Source organism: Pelodiscus sinensis, chromosome 23 (assembly GCF_052426305.1).
Source record: "Pelodiscus sinensis isolate ZL-2025 chromosome 23, ASM5242630v1, whole genome shotgun sequence".
In the NCBI taxonomy this organism is placed as follows: domain Eukaryota; kingdom Metazoa; phylum Chordata; order Testudines; family Trionychidae; genus Pelodiscus; species Pelodiscus sinensis.
The window spans coordinates 6,640,142-6,660,481 of NC_143074.1; the positions used below are offsets into that span (position 1 = coordinate 6,640,142).

The 20,340-nt window shown below is 49.0% G+C and overlaps 1 protein-coding gene across 3 annotated transcripts in view; it reads right to left on the reverse strand.

The window, feature by feature from the left end:
• Positions 1–1,814: 1,814 nt before the first annotated feature.
• Positions 1,815–20,340, reverse strand: part of ASTN2 (astrotactin 2) — a 733,588-nt gene continuing 715,062 nt past the window's right edge. For all 3 annotated transcript variants that reach the window (XM_075905850.2, XM_075905849.2, XM_075905851.2), the window contains 3 exons: positions 18,422–18,522; positions 14,519–14,702; positions 1,815–2,691 (listed from right to left, as the gene is read on the reverse strand). In XM_075905850.2, the coding sequence (XP_075761965.1) occupies positions 2,454–2,691; positions 14,519–14,702; positions 18,422–18,522 (523 nt within the window). In that variant the 3' untranslated portion in view covers positions 1,815–2,453. The remainder of the gene's footprint in view (positions 2,692–14,518; positions 14,703–18,421; positions 18,523–20,340) is intronic.

Here is a 20,340-nt window from a genome sequence, read left to right on the forward strand (position 1 = left end):
TATTTGCACTCTCTGTCTGGTAAAAAAAATCAGAAAATACCAGACATGCGCAATGTCCGGTATTTTCTGGTTTTTTCGGCTGTGCACCGGACAGAAGCCTGGCATGGGCCGGGGAGCGACTGGGAGTCCCAGCTGGGAGGCGGGGCTGCGATTGCTGCCGGAGCCCTAAATCGGTTGAGTGTGAGGAGGAGGGGAAGTCTCCCCCTCGCTTGTGCGTTGCCGGGAGCCTGCGCGGGACAGGCAGCAAGTGCCCGGGTCAGTCCCGCTCCCCGCCGGCCAATTTGCTACCCCCCCCTTCCCGGCCGGCCAGTTCTCCCCCACTTCCCCTCCTGATCTTCCCCGGCCAGCCCCCCTGCACCCCCCCAGCTCTGCTTCCCGCCGCCCCGTTCCTTTTCCTGATCTCCCCTGCCAGCGCTGCTGCACATCTCCCTGCCCCCGCCAGCTCTGCTTCCCGCTCCCCCTTCCTCCCGCCCCCCCGCTACACCCCGCCTGTCAGCTGTGCTTCCTGCTCCCCCTTCCTCCCGCCCCCCTTCCTCCTGACCAGCACTGCTGCACCCCTCCCCCGCCAGCTCTGCTTTCTGCTCCCCCTTCCTCCTGGTGCCCCTCCCCCTTCCGGCTGGTTCCCCCTCCCCTGATATCCTGCGGCCAGCCCTGTTCCACCCCCCATGACCAGTGCTGCTTCCTGTTGGCCCCCACTATCTCCCCCACCCCCCATTCCAGGTCCCCCCTTCCCAGCCAGGCTGGTCCTCCCTCCCCTCTCCTCCCCCCCTCCCCCCGAAAGCGTGTCTGTTTTTTTTTTTTTTTTTTTTTTTTTTTTTATGATTGCCTGGTAATCCCTAGCAGTGATCCAGGTTCTTGGAAGTTTTTTTTTTTTTTCTCAACAACTTTGGTCCTCCCCCCCCTTTTATTTTCCTGCAACAAAATTTTTTCCCGGTGGGGTTTTTTGGGGGGGGCGGTGTTTGGTATTTTTCTTTCAGCCATCTGGCAACCCTACTTACTTCTGTGCTGGTACTTGCAGCGGCGCGGCCTCCAGAGTTGGGTGCCCGGCCAATAGCTGCCGCTCACTGGCCGCCCTGTTCTGAAGGGTGACAACATCATGACTCCCCTAAAGTAACCTTGTGATTCCCCCGTAACTCCCTTTTGGGTCAGGACCCCGATTTGAGAGCTGCTGGCCCCTCCTGTGACATCTGGATTGTGCAGGGTAAAAGCACACAGAGGGGCCGATTTCATGGTGTCATCCCTGTGCGTTGGGTAGGGCCCTAGTCACCAGGAATCTTTCCTCTGCCCTAGCCTGCTCAGCCCTCATCTGCTCTGCAATGATCTTCCGAATGAGAACTGGTCTCCACTCAGTCGAGGGCTGGCTCAAATGGCTTCTTTAGCAGATACCAACTCTGGCCCAGATCAAAAGAGGAATCCATGGGCACCTGACCCAAGCCAGTGGGAAAGCTTCCACTGACTTCAGCGGGCTCTGGATCGTGGTCCTCTGGCCTCAGTTTCCCACCTTGTTCCATCGGCACGTGCCACCCTTATTGACCTCAGATGCTCCTCTCAGCTTCCTTATAGGGCACAGGACTCCTCTGACAACAGGCGCTACAGAAGTCTGTAGCCCTCACCCCTCCCTCTTTAAATGCTCAGCGCCTGTCACTCTGACCCCAAGCCAGAACTGAGATGTGTCCTGTTGCTTCCCATATAGGGAATCTTCTCTCAGCCCTGTACCCACCACTCGCCTTTCCTCTCATTTCCTCACAGATCCTTCTGCAAACAGGCCACGGCAGAGACGTGTGTTGGACAAAACAGCCAGCAGGCGGGAACGGTGGACTTCATATGAATCTTTAATGCACGGAACAACCTGTCAGGAGCCCTGCAAACGAAGGCTCCACAAGCAGCAGTTCTGCAAACTTGGGGAGCATTAAAAAAAACCCAGTTTGCCTGCAATGTCTTTGCACCTGCCCAGCTAGCGTTAATCTCCATGGGACAGCACCTCCAGGTCCTGGCATTGCATCCCAGGACCGAGACGCTTCGCCGTTGCTCCTTGACGCACTACGGCAGCAGGCCCCCCTCTCCCACGTCGTCTGCTTCCAAAGTGAGCGGGGATGGAAGGGACACTGCTCGCGCTCCTGAGCCCCCACCTGGCTCTTCTGGATTTCTCTTCCTCTCAGGTTTGGAGCGCGTGGTCCAGGAAATTTGGTAAGAAAAGATTAAAAAGGAGAGACAGTGCTACCGAGTCAGATTAGGTATTTTCTTTTTAAAAAATAAAATCAAAGGGAAATCAAAGTCCAATTGGCTGATTTCTCGTTTCTCCACCGCCTGTGTCAAAAAGTCCGGTTTGGCCTCGCTGTCCCCTCCATTTGACTGTCACCATTCCCCTAAGCCCAACAGCTACTCAGGTTATCACACGTCCGTGACTCCTTGGCGTTCCCATCCCTTCCACAGCTCCAGGCCAATGCTGTCCCTCACCGCCCCTTGGACTCCCCATAGGTGTTGCGCAGCATGGAGACCATCTTCTCCTCGCATGTTATTTTGGTGTCCTTTAGGATGCTGTACCAGACCATGCCGGCCGGCCGGACCTCCTCACTGCGGCAGAACAAGTAGGGCATGGTGTCGGTGCGGCTCTGGATGTAGGCACTGCGGAGCAAGTTTGAACAGTGGCTGCTCACTTTCTCCAGCCTCCTTAAGATCAGGTGTGCTTTCCTGGAATGCAGAGGAGGAAACGGAGACATAGCAAGAAGGTAGAAGCAGTTAGAGCCGAGAGCTAGAAGAAAGGTGATTGACATTTTTTTGGCAAATACTAACTTTTCCAAAAAACGAGTTTGTCTGATTGCATTTGGCCAATCATTGTGCACACCCCTCCACACAACAGCAACAAAACATATGTTACAAATTTTTTAAATGGGGTGTACTGACATTTTCAACACAGGCTGTTACGATATTTTGTTTCAAAATGACACTTTCAAAACCCTTCCCATCGACATTCATGTTAGAAAATGTCAATTCAAACAGTCGATTTGTTTCAAAACGGTGCTTTGTTTTAACACTCAAACCATTGTGTTTGATCAGACTGATTTTTTGGGGGAGGGGGAGGCTTCATTTCAGAGAGAAAAAAAAGTCAGTTTTTGTTCAGGCATCAAATTACAATAAAGTATTTGCTCAGCTCTAGCCAGGGACCCTGGGTTCTGCCGGTGGTTTTTCCTGTCACATACACAAAACAGTTCTGTTAGCAATTGCCAATAGATCAACAGTTACTGGCAAATTCCTAATTAATTACATTTCTACAGAACCTGCTATGCCAGGATCTCAAAATGCTTTACAGATAGCAATGAACAAAGGCTGATGGCATAGATATTATTATCCTCATATACATATGGGGAAACTGAGGCATGAAGCACTTTAGTGACCTGTTCTAGGTAGAAAAGCTGGCAACACAACTCATCACATCTCTCAGCTCCATTGGATCATCTAAACCAGATTGCGGTGCGGCCTTCTGGGCCACACCACCTCCTGCAGTACTACGGACGCTTCACAGAAAGTTTCCAGAGTCCTGCCCTATGTGGCTTCAAAACTGGCAAACTCCCACTGGATGGTGTGACCAGCTCAAGTAAATCAATTCTTACTCAGATCTTGAATATGTTTATGTCTATGTCTATGTCTATGTCTATGCTGATAGAGATATGGTTTGGCATTCCTGAACCAAATCTGTTCCTTCATTAAGTCCCCGAGGCCTCCAGATTTAACATACGCTCCCTTCTTGCTGATTCCTCAGTTGGCTGAAAGAGAGAGAGAAGCAAACACCCTGCTGGAAACTCGGCTTCCTTCTACAATCCAAGTTTGCCACTCAGTTACACTGGTGCAACTCCACTGAAGTCACAGGTCGATCACGATTCTTAAGAAGCTGATGAAACTAGGACGGTTGTAAACAAACTAGCATCCATCTAGCCATCTGTCTAGCTACATGGCAGAACCCCCAAAGTCTCTGCTGCAGGAAGTAACTGGAAAAGCCAAAAGGGGGTACCCTGTCCTCTCCTTCCCTTACTTATATGGAGTTCTGAAGATCACCTGGTGTCTTCCCCGCGCATGCCCCAGTGCAGGAAGAAACCCACGGACATAGCCTTTGTCTCTGCACTTCATCAAGTCTTCTGGGACAGGAAAGGCTAGGAAAAATCCAGCTTCCTCACGTCAGAGAAGGGAAGGTGGGTGCAACACCCCCACTGACAAAACAAAATAAAGTGGTGAGAAGCTGAGCTTCCCCTAGTGAGACCTTCAAAGTACTAACACAAAGGTGGGGAAAGAGGGTTTATTTGCATGGTTTGAAAGTCTCAAGACCAGAGATTAGTCCCTCTCCCCCTGGTGCCACTGTGAAGCTCTGGAATTGGAATTGGGGTTTGTTACAGTTATCAAAGGAATGTGAATTCCCAATGATGAGATGGCAGGGGCAGCGCCCTCAGTCGGCTAGGGGTTAACATGGGGATGACTTGATTATACGAGCTCTCTGGTGCTTCAGCCCCGGATTGTTTGGGAGGCAGCAGAGCTGTTTTCTGATGCGGCTGCTCCCTCCAAGACATCTCAGGAACTGAGATTCCAAGCAAGAATTTGCCATGAGTCATGAAAGAGGGAACTGTAGCCTGGCCTGCACGGGGGAGAAACACGGCAAAAGCGGCAGTGACTGGAGGCCAGTCGAGCTCCAAAGCCAGAGATGAATCTCTATTTCTGGGGACGGAAGATAATATGAAGGGCCAGCAAACCTCACCCAAGTGGCTACCCTTCCTCTTCCAGACCGAGACAGGCCCAGAATAATTTCTCCTGTGGTGAGGCTATCAAGTGAGACCACCTTTATCCTGCACTGGTCATTTTCCATGTGGTGACTGTGTCTTCAGCTTTCAAATATGAGCTTGGTCCTGCCATGAGGGCAGGGAACTGGACTCAATTACCTCCTGAGGTCCCTTCCAGGTCTATGATTCTGTGAGGACAAGATAAGCAAGAAGAATTCAAGACTGATGTACATAGAACAGACATGAGGTGATGGGTGGAGCTTTGACCAGCAGCTTCCAACACCCAACAATACAATTCCTTTATGCAGCTAACACAAAACACACCGAGGAGTCATATTCTACACTGACTTTTTCTGCATGGCATTCATTACCTTCCACATGGCCATGTGTATGCCAGCAGAGTCCTGTCTAAAAACAGTCCAGTGCTTCTGAACCTGGTATCTGCAGCCCAGTATTGGGGTATGGGTGCTACTACATACACATGGGCGTGGGTGGTATAAAACTACTTACACCTTTCTGAAGAAGAGTTTTGGTCGGAAAACAACCTTTTTCTCTTGTAGGGGAGGGACAAAAATTTTCACAATCCCTTGTCAACAAGTGTCCACATTTTGTTATTTTCCCTTCTTCCTGATGGCTATCCCCTCCCCCCCAAAAAAAAAATTTGTCAGAAATAATTAAAATACTTTCTGCATTTTTTATAATGATAGGAGCCCAGATTTAAAAAGAAAAATGGGCTTGCTTCAAACCAGTCTGAGTGAAAACAACTTTGAAACATTCACATTATTTGTGAAACTAGCTCTGTGGTGTTTCACCAGCTCCAGCCAACCGGCACGGGCCCGATGTTCCACCATGCCGCCATTTCCAGCTCACGCTAATGACATTCCCTTATGCTCCTGTCAAAGTCAAGTCAGTGGGGTTGGAAATGGAGCCCAGAGTTCTGAGCTCCACCTCGCCCGTTTAGAGAGATAAGACTGATGAACATTTAGGAGCCCTTTATAATGAGTTGGGAAAGGGGACCAACTGCCATAAAAACCACCAGACTGGTCAGATCAAAGGTCTGTTGAGCCCAGTGGCCTGTCTTCCAACAGTGGCCAATGCCAGATGCCCCAGAGGGAATGAACAGAACAGGGAATCTTCAAGTAATCCATCCTCTGTCGATCATTCCCAGCTTCAGGCGAACAGAGCCTATGGCAGGGGTCTCAGACTCATGGCCCATGGGTCATCTATGGCCTAAGCACTTCAAAAATCCACCCCACACATGCACAAGTTCCTCAAGGCAGGTGGGGCTGGGGATTGCCTGAGAGATGCCAGAGAGAGGTGCCTGCTGGCCCACTAGCAGGATTTGAGGACTAGCACTCAAATGTGCCCTAAAGTAAATTGAGTTTGAGACCCCTAGTCTACGGAAATCATCCCTGCCCATCTTGGCTAACAGCCATTGACGGACTTGTCCTGAGTGAATTTCTCTAGTCCTAGGCTACGTCTACATTGGCCCCTTTGGCCTACTTTGAAGTAGGAATAAGAGATCCTCCGGAAAAGGGCTTTATTCCGGAGGATCGCGCCAGTCTAGACGCTTTTTTCCGGCTTTTCCCCAAGCCGGAAAAAAAGCGGAGGCCATGTTTATTTAAATCCCGCGGGGGATATTTAAATCCCCCGCGGATTTCCCTATTCTGAAGTTGGAAATTAACATGCCTCTTCCGGAAAAGGGGCCAATGTAGATGTAGCCCCTAGTGTCTGGCACTTGCTTCAAATGTCAACCTTTCCAAAGAAATGGAAAGGAGGATATCGGTGGGAATTATCTGATCCAGTTGGAGGACAGGAAGGAAAGCTAGTTATCGTAAGAAAAGAAAAACCTATTGTGAGCACACATCTGGAAACACTTGCTTATTGGGAAGACCGAAAGTATGTCTACACAGCAATGAGAGGCATGACTAATGGGTGTGTAGATACACCAAAGCTAGCTTTGATCTAGCTAGTTCAAACAACTTGAGCAGTGATGTCCTGGCAGCAGGGCTAGCCCCTGGATTACATAGATTCATAGATTCCAATGCCAGAAGGATGTTTTGATCATCTGGTCTGACCTGCTGTGCATCCCAGCCCATAGAACGTCTCCAGAATAATTCCTAAAGCAGATCTTCTGGAGAAACAGCCAACCTTGATATAAAAATCATGATAGAAAATCCACCGTGACCCTTGGTTAATTGCTCTCCTACTTTTAAAAACATATGCCTTATTGGCGTCTAAATTTGTCCAGCTTCCAGAGGTTTGTACAGTTCCTGGGCCTGCAGACTGATTGCTAGCATTTCTCAAGTTATCTAGCTCAGGTGTGTCTACCAATGCCACAGCCACACCTCTGCTTGCACTGTGGACATACCCTAAGACAAGCCTGACTGGGGGAATCTATACACAGATAACCGCGCTGGGCTTGCACTGGAGGCCGCTGCGGTTTGGTATGACCCAAGACATGGGTTTGGCATGACACGTGTCTTAGCGATCTCGGTATAAGCGAGATTTGTTGTGTTCTTTGCCCACTGGATGATTCGGGGCTGCAGTCACAAGCGTAACATCTAGTGCCATGTGTTGTTCTTCTCGCTTTGGGGCTGCCCACCAGAGTAGATGCAACAGGACAGAAGGGTGGGGCCTGTCCCTGAGAAGTCAAACAAGAGCTGGATGTGTGGATGGATGGGAATAGCTCCCTTACGTGCTTCAAAAAGGGAAGCTGCATTGAAACACTAGTGAGCCCCTCTACTTCCTCTAGCTAAGAGTGGGCAACAATTTTCGCAGGGGAAGCCACTCCAAGAATTTGGTATGTCATCATCAGGTGCACTTTTCTACTATAGTAAAGGAGGCGATGGGGGGTCTGGGATGGAGCCTCAGTGCAAGAGGGGGCTCTTGGCAGGGATAGGGATGCAGGAGGGGATGGGGGGGTCTGTGAGGGAGTTTGGGTGCAGCAGAGGGGCGCTGTGAGGCTAGTACTGGAGGTGGAAGCAGCAAACACAGGCCTGCTGCTCCCGTCTCACCCAGGAACATGCAGAGACCTATTTACCCCGGCAACTGTTCTGAGCAGCATGTGAAGCTGCAGCAGGCAGGCAGCCTGCCCGAGCACCCACTGAGCTGCAGGGTGTTAGTGGCCCAGAGGATTATGGTGGGCTGGATATAAATTTTTGGCTGGCCACACTTGGCCCGCGGGCCGTCGTTTACCCACCCATGCTCTAGGGTACAAGCAGGGTCACGTCCTGACTTTCAAAATTACAGGATCCCAAGGATGGATTCAGATCAATAGTCCATCAAGTCTGGTATCCTGTCCCCAGTCTATGCTGGATGCTTCAGATGAAGGCCTCGATCTCTAGGACATCCCTAAATACATCTCCTGTCCCAGCCTCCTCCATTCTATCTCCTATACCTTGTGTTCGCTTCCTTCATCCCTTCCCTCTTTTTGCTCCCTCTTCTGGGCCATCTGCCCATCACTCCCTCTCCATTTCTTGCTTTTCTCTCGTCTCTTTTTTCCTGCTGCAACCCCACTGCATTTAGACACCACTGCAAACTCTCTCAGAGATTGCTCGCTCTAACCTGTCCTGGGCATTGGTTTTACGGCAGAACAGGGAGCGAATGTGGGCAAACACATGCCACATGCCACGCCCTCTCGCTTTCATCTCCTGGGGCCCACTGCTGGATTTCCTCTGTGCCCCAGCGGGCCAGTGGTTGCATCTCTCCATCTCATCACAGCCGCTTTGCTGGTGCTGGGCTCTGTGCAACAGTGGATGAGCCTTAGGGAGCCTAACCGTGGGGCGCAGCAGCTGAAGGAGTGGCCCAGGGTACCCACAGATAAGCAGCCCCATGCATGAGAACACAAGGAGGAGCCAGAAGAACATGCTGGGGCGGAGGATCAGGATGGAAATGCAAATCTGGATTTTGCTGTCTCCATATCAAGGAGAAACCCCCCTCAGCCATAGCCAGGTTGCGTGGCTCTCCTGGGGGCAGCCAGTCTGACTCCCTTGCTTGAGAAGGGTAACAAAGGCCTTCTGGAGTGTTACACTTTTGGCTGACATCTTTTCTTTATTGAAAAGAAGGCGAGAAAAAGAGAGAAGCCTTCTGCTGAAGGCTGGGTTATAAATTATAGAAGCAGTTCTTGGGCTGCCAATTTAACACCATCCATCATTTTCTGGCCCCATCCAAGTGCTCTCTGTGGGGGGATGTCAGGCCAGAGTGACCACCTTTTCAAGTGCTGGCAATGGACTCTTCCTACCACGACGCTGCCAGAAACAATCATTTATTCCCAAATGAAAGGGCAGGATCAGGAGGGGACAGCTGCAGAAGTCAGACTCCCGGCTGGCTTCAGCCAGGGATGCCTCTGCTCCGCACTACGTCCCTGAGCCATCACACTTCAGCTGCTTCTTCCCCCCCACCACGGCGCTGTCTCCCTCCACCTCTCCTGCCACTCTGGGGCCAGCTCTTTGAACGTGGTGCCAGCCTGGCCTGGCCACTACAGGGAAAGATTTAAGAGGTCAACACTGCAATAAAAATGATGGACGGGATTAAAAGGAATGGCCCTCGGCTGCCATGTATCTTGTGTCAGTGGGGCCGGGAGGCAGAGGGCAAGCTGTGTTTGCCAGGGCATGGATAGTGCTCACACGTGGCTAAAGGCACTGTCCGAAGGCAGTGCGGTGCACTGGTTAGAGTAGCAGCTGTGGGCTCCTGGGTTCTAGTCCCAGAGCTGGGAAGGGCGTCTTGCACTGGCCATGTCCAGCTCTGTCCCAGGCCAGTTGTGCACCATGTGGTTTGCCACTTCACTGGTCTCTGCCTCAGACTGCTCAGCCACCTTGTGGATACAACACTCGCCTTGCGCCCAGGCCTGCCGGGGGCCTAGTTACCTGCCTGAAAAGCGCTAGGATGAAAGGCACTAGCAAAGCACAACACCGCAGACAGGGACTGACAGCTGTTTGAGTGGAGCAGGGTCCTGCCCCAGGACTCCGCCGCGAGGCGGGAGAGAGGGTTAATGCCTTGTTCTCTTGTGGGGTTTCACTGCTATAAATTCAGATTTTCTACCCAAGTGATAATTGAGCCAGGTCTGTCAGGCTCTCAGATGGGAGGATAGTGAGTCCAGCACTCCACGCTCTGCTATCACAGCCTCTCATCAGTACATCCCATTCCCTCCCCTGACCGTGAGGAGATGCTTGCATTTAAAAGGATCTTCCCCTGCTGCTGCTGTCAGCAGGGCTCCTCCTTACTTGCTTTTAGAAAAGGAGGGACTTAAAACCCTGCGCTAATGTCACATCCTGATCTGATGAGGATGGGGGTGGGAGTGGGGACAAGCTAACCATGTCCTTTTCCTCTCCCACCCCCTTGGAGGCAATGGCCATAACAACCCCCCAAAAAGCCAGCCAGCTGTCAAAAGAAGAGCCTGTGACATAACAAAACACTGTCACTGCACAACACAAGCCCAAGAAAGAGTGAGCAAATGCATAGTAGCACCAGGCCTTTATTGGTCTAGACAGAGTCTTCTCTTTAGCTGGAACAAATTGGAGCTGTAAATTTGGAGAAAGTGTCTCTTTTTGCGTGTGTTGGGGTTATATGGGGTTTGTTAGAGGAGACTTAGGAGGATGAAACAAACCAGAAGCCAAGTCCTGACCACAGCAAGTCCTGGTCTAGGGCCACCTATGAGCTAAGTTTTTAATGTCTCGTTAATGTAAACCTTCTGTTTGAGACATCTGGTTGTCAGTGTGTCTTCTCGCGAGCAGCTGTTTGCAGTAACCTGTGGCTTTCATGGAAACTCCAGCATGATGTATTTATTACACAGAGGCAATGGACTCCCCTCTTGTCACTAAGTTTTATGAGTGAACATTTACTGTGGATCTGAGGCTCATCTGATAAACATTTCAAGGTACGAATATGAATGACCTCCTGGGAACAAGAACAGACTGTCAATTAAAATCCCATTACAAGATGTTCCGCTGGAAAATCCTCGGTCACCTCTCCCGCTGTCGGGGGGCTTCAGTGCTGTCAGGGCTCCCTGAGAAATGAGGCTGGAGGACAGACCTTCGTTCTTGTCGAGAGACTAGAACAGCTTGCAAGCGGCAGGGGTATTTTTAGAAGCTTTCTCATGGCTAGGAGATGCTGGATACTCAGAAGAACGAGGGGCCCTGAAAGTTCAACCGGAGAACCCTGCCTCAGCGTGGAAGGACACCTGCGGAATCCACGGATGTCTCTAGAAATTGCTCTCTGTAGAACGGTGTGCCAAGGACAAGCTGGAGAGCACTTTCCAAATCTCCTCGCTAGACACTGAGAGACAAGTTTGCCTGGCCTGTATTTTCCTGCTAGACAATGCCCTCAAACAGGTGCATTGTCACTCAGCTTCCAGAGATGCCCAAGTAACGGAGAGAGTTTCTGGGGAAACCTAAAGAAAGCTGACGGCCCCATGACTTTGTACAGAGAGGGATGCCTTAAAACGAGAAATAACTTGCAGTGCCGCCAAGGAGAGAGGAAGAGAGTGGCTGCATGTCAGAGGTTAATTTACAGCCAAGTTCACCTCTACAGGAGGGTCAGTCGCAGGCTAACTTGGATTTATGTCCAGGAGGTTGTAAATTATTGCAACAAAATGTGGCACTGGAGTCAGAGAGCCAGGAGTGGATTCCTGCTTGTGCCCAATAAGAAGGGTGGGCAAACAAAATATAATCGATTGGCATTATGTGTTTGTTGTGGATAATTGCTCCCCCATCTTCTATACCCCCAGTTCTCTCTCTGGCTACGTCTAGACTGGCATGATTTTCCGCAAATGCTTTGAACGGAAAAGTTTTCAGTTAAAAGCATTTTCGGAAAAGAGCGTCTAGATTAGCACAGACGCTTTTCCACAAAAGCACTTTTTGCGGAAAAGCGTCCGTGCCAATCTAGACGCGCTTTTCTGCAAAAAAGCCCCGATCGCCATTTTCGCAATTGGGGCTTTTTTGTGGAAAACAAATCTGAGCTGTCTGAATTGGCCCTTTTGCCTGAATGGCAGCAGCATAGTATTTCCACAAGAAGCACTGATTTCTTACAGTAGGAAGTCAGTGCTTTTGCGGAAATTCAAGCGGCCAGTGTAGACAGCTGGCAAGTTTTTCCGGAAAAACTAGCCACTCTAGACACAGCCCCTGTGTTTCTTTCTAATACTCTGAGAAAAGGTAATTTCTGAAACAGACAGCCGACAAGACGGCATTTGTAAAACGTCTCTAAGACCTTGACTGAGTCTAGAATCATGAGGGAGCTTCATGTCACTTGCTGAATGTTCCTTGTGAGGAGTTATGGTAGCAGCTTATCAAGAGTGACAAAAAGATCATAAGAAGACACCTTGTCCAAGAAACAACCAGCTTATTCTCCCAGTTCTCTGGCATGGTATAGTCCATGTATGTTCTAGTCCATGCATGCTCTAGTCCAGTGTTTCTCAACCAGTGCTACGAGTACCCTTAGAGGTACTCGAGAGAAGTCTGGGGGTACATCAACAAAACTGAAACTTGGAAAAAACTCATTCTTGTTTTAACTTTTACAGGGCTTTATTATTTTTGTAATTTTTACACCCAAAAATGTCATCGCCCGCCCGGCTATGATTAAGTTCTTTAAACAAGTGTGTTGCAATGGTAGAAAAAAATTGTGTGTGTCTGAAAACTGTAGGTACTGGGGGTACTTATACTTTTTTTTAAAGGGGTACTTTATAAAAAAAAAAAAGGTTGAGAAACACTGCTCTAGTCCATAGTTGTAGTCTGTCCGAACCTGCATGTTCACCATACATTTGTAAATGGCCCTATAAATGACATTTCATGGGGGCTGTTATTGCTAGAATCACTGTTGTTCACAATTTCAGAGTTACCCCATTTCTAATCTCTACTCTTAGCATGAAGTTAAGGACAAGGGAACACAGGTTTGTAAAATACATTTTCTTCCATAGCCTGGCATGCCTCACTTTGCAGCATGGTGTTAGTGGGCACTGCTTTAGGAATTTAGGGAGGTCACTGTAATGCCATGTTGTTGTTTTAGGTGGGTGAGAGGGAGATACATCTGTGTTCCTTCAAAAGTATTTATAACTTGTAAGGTGCCCAGTAACCACGGTGAGGGTCAACGTATCAATATGTCACATTAGGCTGTCTCTTCTGTCTGTCTCACCATCCGTAAGATGAGAGAGAGAGGATTAATTTCAGCAGGAGGTTAGAAGATATTGTGCTGCAAAGTCACAGTCTATCACATGCTGAGAGTTCATTCACCAAACCTTAAGGAGATATCACAATGGTAAAATGAAAGATAAAAAATAAATCTACTGATTGTGTGACACATAAACAATTGGAAGTTTTATCTCCACTCTCATGGTGTCAAGACAGTTTTGGCATGTGAACCTTGACCCTTAAAGAAAAGTTACACGAGACTCTCATGTCCTGGTCCTCTAAAATAAAGAGGAAAAAAGAGACTTTTTAAGACCCTCACATCCATCCTGGGCTGCCAGGGCATAGAATGGTTTAGATGAATTTGCAACTGGAGCATTCACTTTAGCCCCCAGTAATTTTCAAAACCAGAACACAGGCAAAGACGCTCACTGGGGATGGCCATTTTCCCTCTGGCAGAGATTTCAGAACAATAGGACAGAATCTAAGTGGTAGAACATCCACTGTCAGCTTCTCAAGAACACACAGAGGAGAGCTGGGTAGGATTTTCCCAGCAAATGTGTTTGTTAGTCCAAAACGGCTAATTTGTCAAAATCCCAAACAGGCTTTCTCTGGCAGGGCCTCAGTATGGTGCTCGAGTTGCTGTCTTTCATCCCCTGGATTTTTTCTATCTGCCAGTGCTACAACTGTTGGAGGATGTGCTGAAAGAGGCAGAATCCTTTATCCCTTTATGCTTTGGGCATGTTGGCTGCATTATTCTAGCGCTTAGCTCTCCAAACACCTGATCCAATGCACCTCAGTCCTAATTTGCATCCCTCACTGGCTTCAGCTTTCATTCATTTATCTTATCATAGAACATAGAATCAGAGAGCTGGAAGAGACTTCAGGAGGTCATCGAGTCAAGGGCCGGCTTTAGGAAGTGCGGGGCCCGATTTGCGGGAGTGGGGCTGCGCATGCGCCACGGGCGGCACCGCGCATGCGCCGCGTGCCCGGGAGCGGGGACCTCTTAGGCACATTCGGGGGACTCGGCCTAAAGCTGGCCCTGATCAAGTCCAGCCCCCTGCCCAAGGCAGGACCAATTCCAACTAAATCAACCCAGCCAGGGCCCTGTCAAGCCGAGACTTAAAAACCTCCAGGGATGAAGATTCCACCACCTCCCTAGGGAACCCATCCCAGTGCTTCACCCCCCTCAGTTTATACTGTCATAAGGCTGAAAACATCAGGGCACATTTGAATAATGGAGGAGTTAAAGTGTCTGCCACCAAGACTCTCCAATGTAAAAAAGGCTGGGAGTCGGCACTCATTTATAACATTGTGTTCAAATGCAGCTGTGGCCGTTCACCTCAGAACTGGGTCCACAGTTTTACCAGTACAGACCCTAACTTGCAATGCTGCCTGTTCCTCCCAGGACTGGACTGCCAAACAACCGTTACCAGTCACCAAAATCCTAAATTACAGCAGCCCCTTAATCCCGTCTAGGGCCTCTCCTGAGCAGACAGTGGGGTTGGTTGAAGTTTACAAAGAGCTTTCTCTCTAGTATTAGGGGATCATCAGGCTCACTGGATAGGACACAAGGGCATGCTAATGGGGTGGGAGGGACCAACCCAAAGGATCATGGGAAAGCACAGCTACCTGGGCCCCAGCTCATCCTCACTGCGCCAGACGAAATCTCCAAACTTCTCGTAGTGTGAGTTATAGTGGTGTTGGACTCGGAAGAGCATGGGGGTGGAGACCTCCATCAGTGTGTTGTAGGCCGTCTGCTGCTCCTTGCCACTGGTGTAGCCATTGTAGAGGTTGTAGATTTTGTCAGCTATCTCTGAAAAGAAGCAAGGGGAGCAGGAGTTTACAGGGGAGTGGAAGACATGGGGTGTGGGAAGGAAAAACCACCCAGAGGGGCTAACACTGGCAGACTGGGGTGGCTGCCTCAAAGAATCATAAAGCTGGAAGAGACCTCAGGAGTCATCAAGTCCAACCCCCTGCCCAAAGCAGGACCAATCCCAACTAAATCAACCCAGCCAGGGCTTTGCCAAGCCGAGACTTAAAAATCTCTAGGGATGGAGACTCCACTACTTCCCTAGGTAACTCATCCCAGTGCTTCACCACCCTCCTAGGGAAATAGTTCTTCCTAATATCCAATCTAGACCTCCCTCACTCAAAGCCTCACTCAAAGCAGGTTTGAAGTTGGCTTCAGAGCATAGCCCTCTCTCTGGGCAGCTGTACCGATTTACCAGACTGAGGCCCAGATCCTGCGACTGGCTCCACAGGTTTAGAACCCAGAGTCCCAGCAGAGTCCCAAAGATTTTAACAAGGCTGCATGTGGGTATTGGGAGTCTGCCCCAGCAGAGCCATTTGCAAGGCCATTTTGTTTGATGCCTCAGTTGTGCCAGCCAGTGCCCGCCACCTCCCCACCTTCCTGTTCCAGTCAGTCACAGCTCCGTAGCCGCTTAGCAAGGGTGCGGATGAGAGGGAGCCGGAGAATAAGGATGCCCGGAGGGAAGGAGAGGCTAGAATACCAGGCTCAAACCCTAAACTACCTGCACTGCTGTATATACTCCCAGGGGCGGGAAGCACTTCTTTTGAGGGAGCTGCTTGCTCAAACGTTAGGCACTATGGGCCAGATTTGGAAGAACTCAGCTCTCTAGGAGGGTACGTCTTCACTGCAGAGAAAACCCAGGCTCCTACTTGAGCGTTGCCCCTGACATCCCAGCACCAAGTCCTCTTGTGCGAGTTTGGTGGGGCGTTTAGCGCAGGCTCTCTGCCTGGGGTCGAGCTCAGTGCTGTTTTCTCTCCCAGGCTGGTCATCTGCCCGCTCTGCTGCAAGAACATCAGCTTAACCTCTCCAATGCTGCCAGCCCTCCCGTGCGTTCCCACCGAGCCCCCAAGTCCTCCCGCAATTTGCTGGGAAAGCACCACAGAGAGGCCCAGCACAAAAAGAACCACAGGGCACGGCCCCAGAAGCCCTAACACACAGGGGAAGGGAGAAGTGCAGTGCCAGTGGGGGTGCGTTTACTTGTGGCACAGGCTGACTTTCATTTTTCTGGCTGTGTGCTCCTCCCTGCCCGCAACGCTGCAACATTCCCCCAAGGCCCTGCCCTCACTCCCCCCATGCCACCCCCACTCCGCCCTCTTCTTCCCACTTGCCAACGAACAGATGAGCAGCAGGTGGCTGGTGGGTGCTAAGCAACCCAGAGTTAGTACCTATGGCTCAGGGATGTCTCTACTCGTGTGAACCTATGTTTACCCTGAAGATACACTTTGAAGCACCTAAATAAGGGACTGACTTACCACAAGGGCTAAGAATGTGGGGTTCATGTTGAGAGCTGCGCTCTTTAGAAACTCTGACCCCATGGGCAATGTTCCCTCTAATTTTTTTCCATCTGTGTGTGGAATAAATTTTGGTATGTGCACCAAAGCATGTGTGGATGTGCACCACCAGTAGACACACACTCTGCTGGCTGTGTAGGGTGTGGGCAGCTGTCAGCGCTCTGCTAATCAGCTGGGTGGCAACTGAATTTCTCCCCGGTGGCCAATCAAGCGCACAACTTACAGGGAACACAGCCCATAGGAGGCTGTGGGGAGAAAGGGACATGGAACGGTTTGGGATGGTCTCATGAACATTATCAATAATATGAAAAATAAGTTAGGCAGGAATACAGGAATGCATCATTCAAAATATCACAAGCATGGTCACTAGCTCTTATCAAGCACTTTTCCTCAGTAGATCATAGAGTGCTTTACAAAGGAGGTCAGTAGCATTATCTCTCTTTTTACAGATGGGGTTTCTAGCAGAGCTCCTCAACATTTTATGAATAAAAATGGGGAGAACCCGGGAAGAGGAAATGGGGAGAAAAGATGCAGAAAACTATTTCCTCACAACTTATACTGAATAATTTTATCTAAAGAAATGATCAGAAATACTTTGTTTCCAAAGGTTTTCATTAAAAGAAAAAAATTATGATAATGTACATGGTGTTTCTGATAACAGTGAACTATTTTGAGAACATCAGTGCCATAAAAAGGGCCTGCTTCAATTTCTGAAAAATGAAAACTACTGCCAAATTTTGGGCATTTGTACTACTTTTTCTTCCTGCACTAACTATAGCTACAAGCCAATTCCCTTTATTCAGTAACACCAGATTTTCAACCTGTGGTCCATGGTCTGTTAGGGTACATCTACACAGCAACATTCTTTCGAACAATTAGTGTTATTTCGAAATAACTTAGTCCACGCCTATACTGCAGGCAGTTATTTTGAAATAATGTTGAAATACTGTCAAGCTGGAGGACTTCTTACTCGAACTCCTGTAACCCTCATTGTACGAGGAGTAAGGAAAGTTGGAGGAAGAGTGCTCTATGTCAAAATCAGTGCTGTGTAGATGCTTCCAATTTCAAAATAAGCTATTTTGAAATAAGCTTCGCAATTGACGTAGCTCAATTTGCTTAGCTTATTTTGAGTTAAACCCTGCTATGCAGATGCACCCCAAGGCTACGTCTACACTGGCATGATTTTCCGGAAATGCTTTAACGGAAAAGTTTTCCATTAAAAGCATTTTTGGAAAAGCGCGTCTAGATTGGCAGGATGCTTTTCTGCAAAAGTACTTTTTGTAGAAAAGCGTCTGTGACCAATCTAGACGCGCTTTTCCACAAAAAAGCCCTGATCGCCATTTTCGCTGTCTACAGTGGCCCTTTTGTGCAAAAGTTTTTCGGAAAAAGACTTTTGCCCAAACAGGAGCAGCATAGTATTTCCGCAAAAGCACTGACAATCTTACATGAGATTGTCAGTGCTTTTGCGGAAATTCAAGCGGCCAGTGTAGACAGCTGTCAAGTTTTTCCGCAAAAGCAGATGATTTTGCGGAAAAACTTGCCAGTCTAGACACAGCCCAAGAGTTTATTGTTACTACAGAACAGTGGTTTCCAATGTGGGGCCTGTGGACCCTTGAGGAGCGACAAAGATTTCCAAAGGGGTCTGCATCTTTGTTCAAAATTTTTTTAGGGATCTATAAATGAACCCCCCCCCCAGTGACAGATCACACACAGAAAGACTGTGACCTTTTGATCATGCATGCACTCTGCATGTACCCTGCTTGACTCTTCATTCTCTTACTGCTGTTTAGAGCACTCTGGCTGTTCCAGCTTCGCTCCCTTTTCTTTCTCTCTTGGGGCTTGTCTATACAGGAAAACACAAGAAAGTTAATTCAAATTAATTTTTAAAATGGATTATCTAAATCATGTTAAATCCCTGTGTGGATGCCGACATTCAAGCAAATCAAGAAAAATCCAATTTAGGACACTTTAATTCTGAATTTTGATCAACTTTCGTAAGTGTTCTCATGTAGACAAGCTTTCGCTCTCCTTTAACATCTCCTTCATTATCTCTTTCCTTTTCCCTCACTGCTGATCCTTTTCTTTTGTCATGTCTCTCCCCCGCTGGCTGCATCACTGGCAGACTGACAATCAGCTGTTTCTCTGGACAGGGGAAGTGGGAAAAAGATTCACAAGAGAGCTCTCTGGAGTTTGGGGACAGCGACCTCTTACCTTCCGCCTTGCTGTCATCCACCAGTGGGCAGGCTGTCCTCAGGGTGACCGTGCTCAGCTCTGAGTGCCTTCCTCGGGTGTCTACAGCATAGAGGGTAAATCTGGAAAGCGAACAGATCAACCGGGTTAGGCACCGCACCAGCTCCGTGATGTTGCATGGACAGAGCCGTAAACTGTTTGGTGCAAGTTCTTTGCAGCCACTTCTGGCAACTTGAGTTGGCCACTGTGCTGTGCCGACAATCAGCTGATCCAGCACAGTGTGGCAGTCTAGACGCAGCGCAATGGACAAGGGAAGGCTTTGTTGACCACTCCGGTATGCCTCCTGAAATGAGGTTTACGACAAAGGCTTCCCTTGTCAACCGCGCCGCGTCTAGACTGCCGTGCTGTGACAGATCAGCTGATTGTCGGCACAGCGCGTCAGCCATTTTTATTTTAATGAAGCGGGGATTATTTAAATCCCCGCTTCATTGACTATGTCGAGTAAACTACTTTACAATGCTCCGTCAACGGAGCCATGTAGTCTAGATGCACCCAAGGGGAATAATCAATTCTCTAGATCTGCTGGCAATGCTCCTACCTAATGCACCCTAATATGGCAGTAGTATTCTTGGCTACAAGGGGACACTGTTGACCAGTGCCAGCCCGAGCCATTCTTGCGCTCTGGGCCCCAGGCGCACGGCGCTTGAAAGGCCCCACTACCGCCCAGTCCAGCAGCGCCCCCTACAATGGGGCGCCCTGGGAGATAGCCCGGTCAGCCCATTGCTTGGGGTGGCTCTGCTGTTGACTCATATTCAGCTTCTCATTCACTGTAATCCCCAGTTCCTTTTCTGCTCTGCTTAGCCAGTCAGTCCCCAGCCTGTAGCAGTGCTTCGGATTTTTCTGTCCCAAGTTCAGGACTCTATACTTGTCCTTGTCATCAGATTTCTTTTGGACCAGTCCTCCAATTTATCTACATCTGGACTCTATCCCTATCCCACAGCATATCCACCTTTCCCCCTAGATTAGTGTCATCTGTGAACTTGCTGAGAGTACAATCCATCCCCTCATCCAGGTCATTAATAAAGATGTTAAACAAAACTAGCCCCAAAACCAACCTTTGGGGAATTCTGCTAACCACGACTGCCAACCAGACATCGAGCCATTGATCACTATACATTGAACCCAATGATGTAGCCATCTTTCCATCCGTCATACAGTCCATTTATTCAATCCATATTTCCTTAACTTGCTGGCAAGAATACTGTGGGTGACTGTATTAAAAGCTTTGCTAAAGACAAATTATATCATATCCATTGACTTCCCCATGTCCACAGAGCCAGTTACCTCCTCACAGAAGGCAATCAGGTTGATCAGACATGACTTGTCCTTGGTAAATCCATGTTGACTGTTCCTGATCACTTTCCTCTCTTCTAAGTGCTTAAAAATGGATTCCTTGAGGAGCCACTTATGACTTTTCCAGGGACTAAGGTGAGGCTGACTAGTCTCTAGGTCCCCAGATTCTCCTTCTTCCCTTTTTTAAAGATGGACACTACATTTGCCTTTTTCCAGTCATCCAGATTTTCCCCAAACACCATGAATTTTCAAAGATAATGGCCAATGGCCCTGTCATCACAACAGTCAACTCCCTCAGCACCCTCGGATGCATTAGATCCGGCCCTACGGATTTGCGTATGTCCTGCTTTTGTCAATAGTTCTTTCTACAAGAAGGTGTTCATTCCTCCCTGAAATATGAAAAGGGGTGGCAGAGGAAGCATGCCTGCACCCTTTGAATAGACCCAGAGGTTATCTTTTCTCCATTCTCTGGCCAGAGATGGGCTGGGAAAGGCTGAGAGTGTTGATTTCACACTTGAAACTAGTGGAGAGCCTCTGCCAGTAAAATACAGTTCTTGTACTTGGAAGAGCCTTTGCTGAAACAGGCC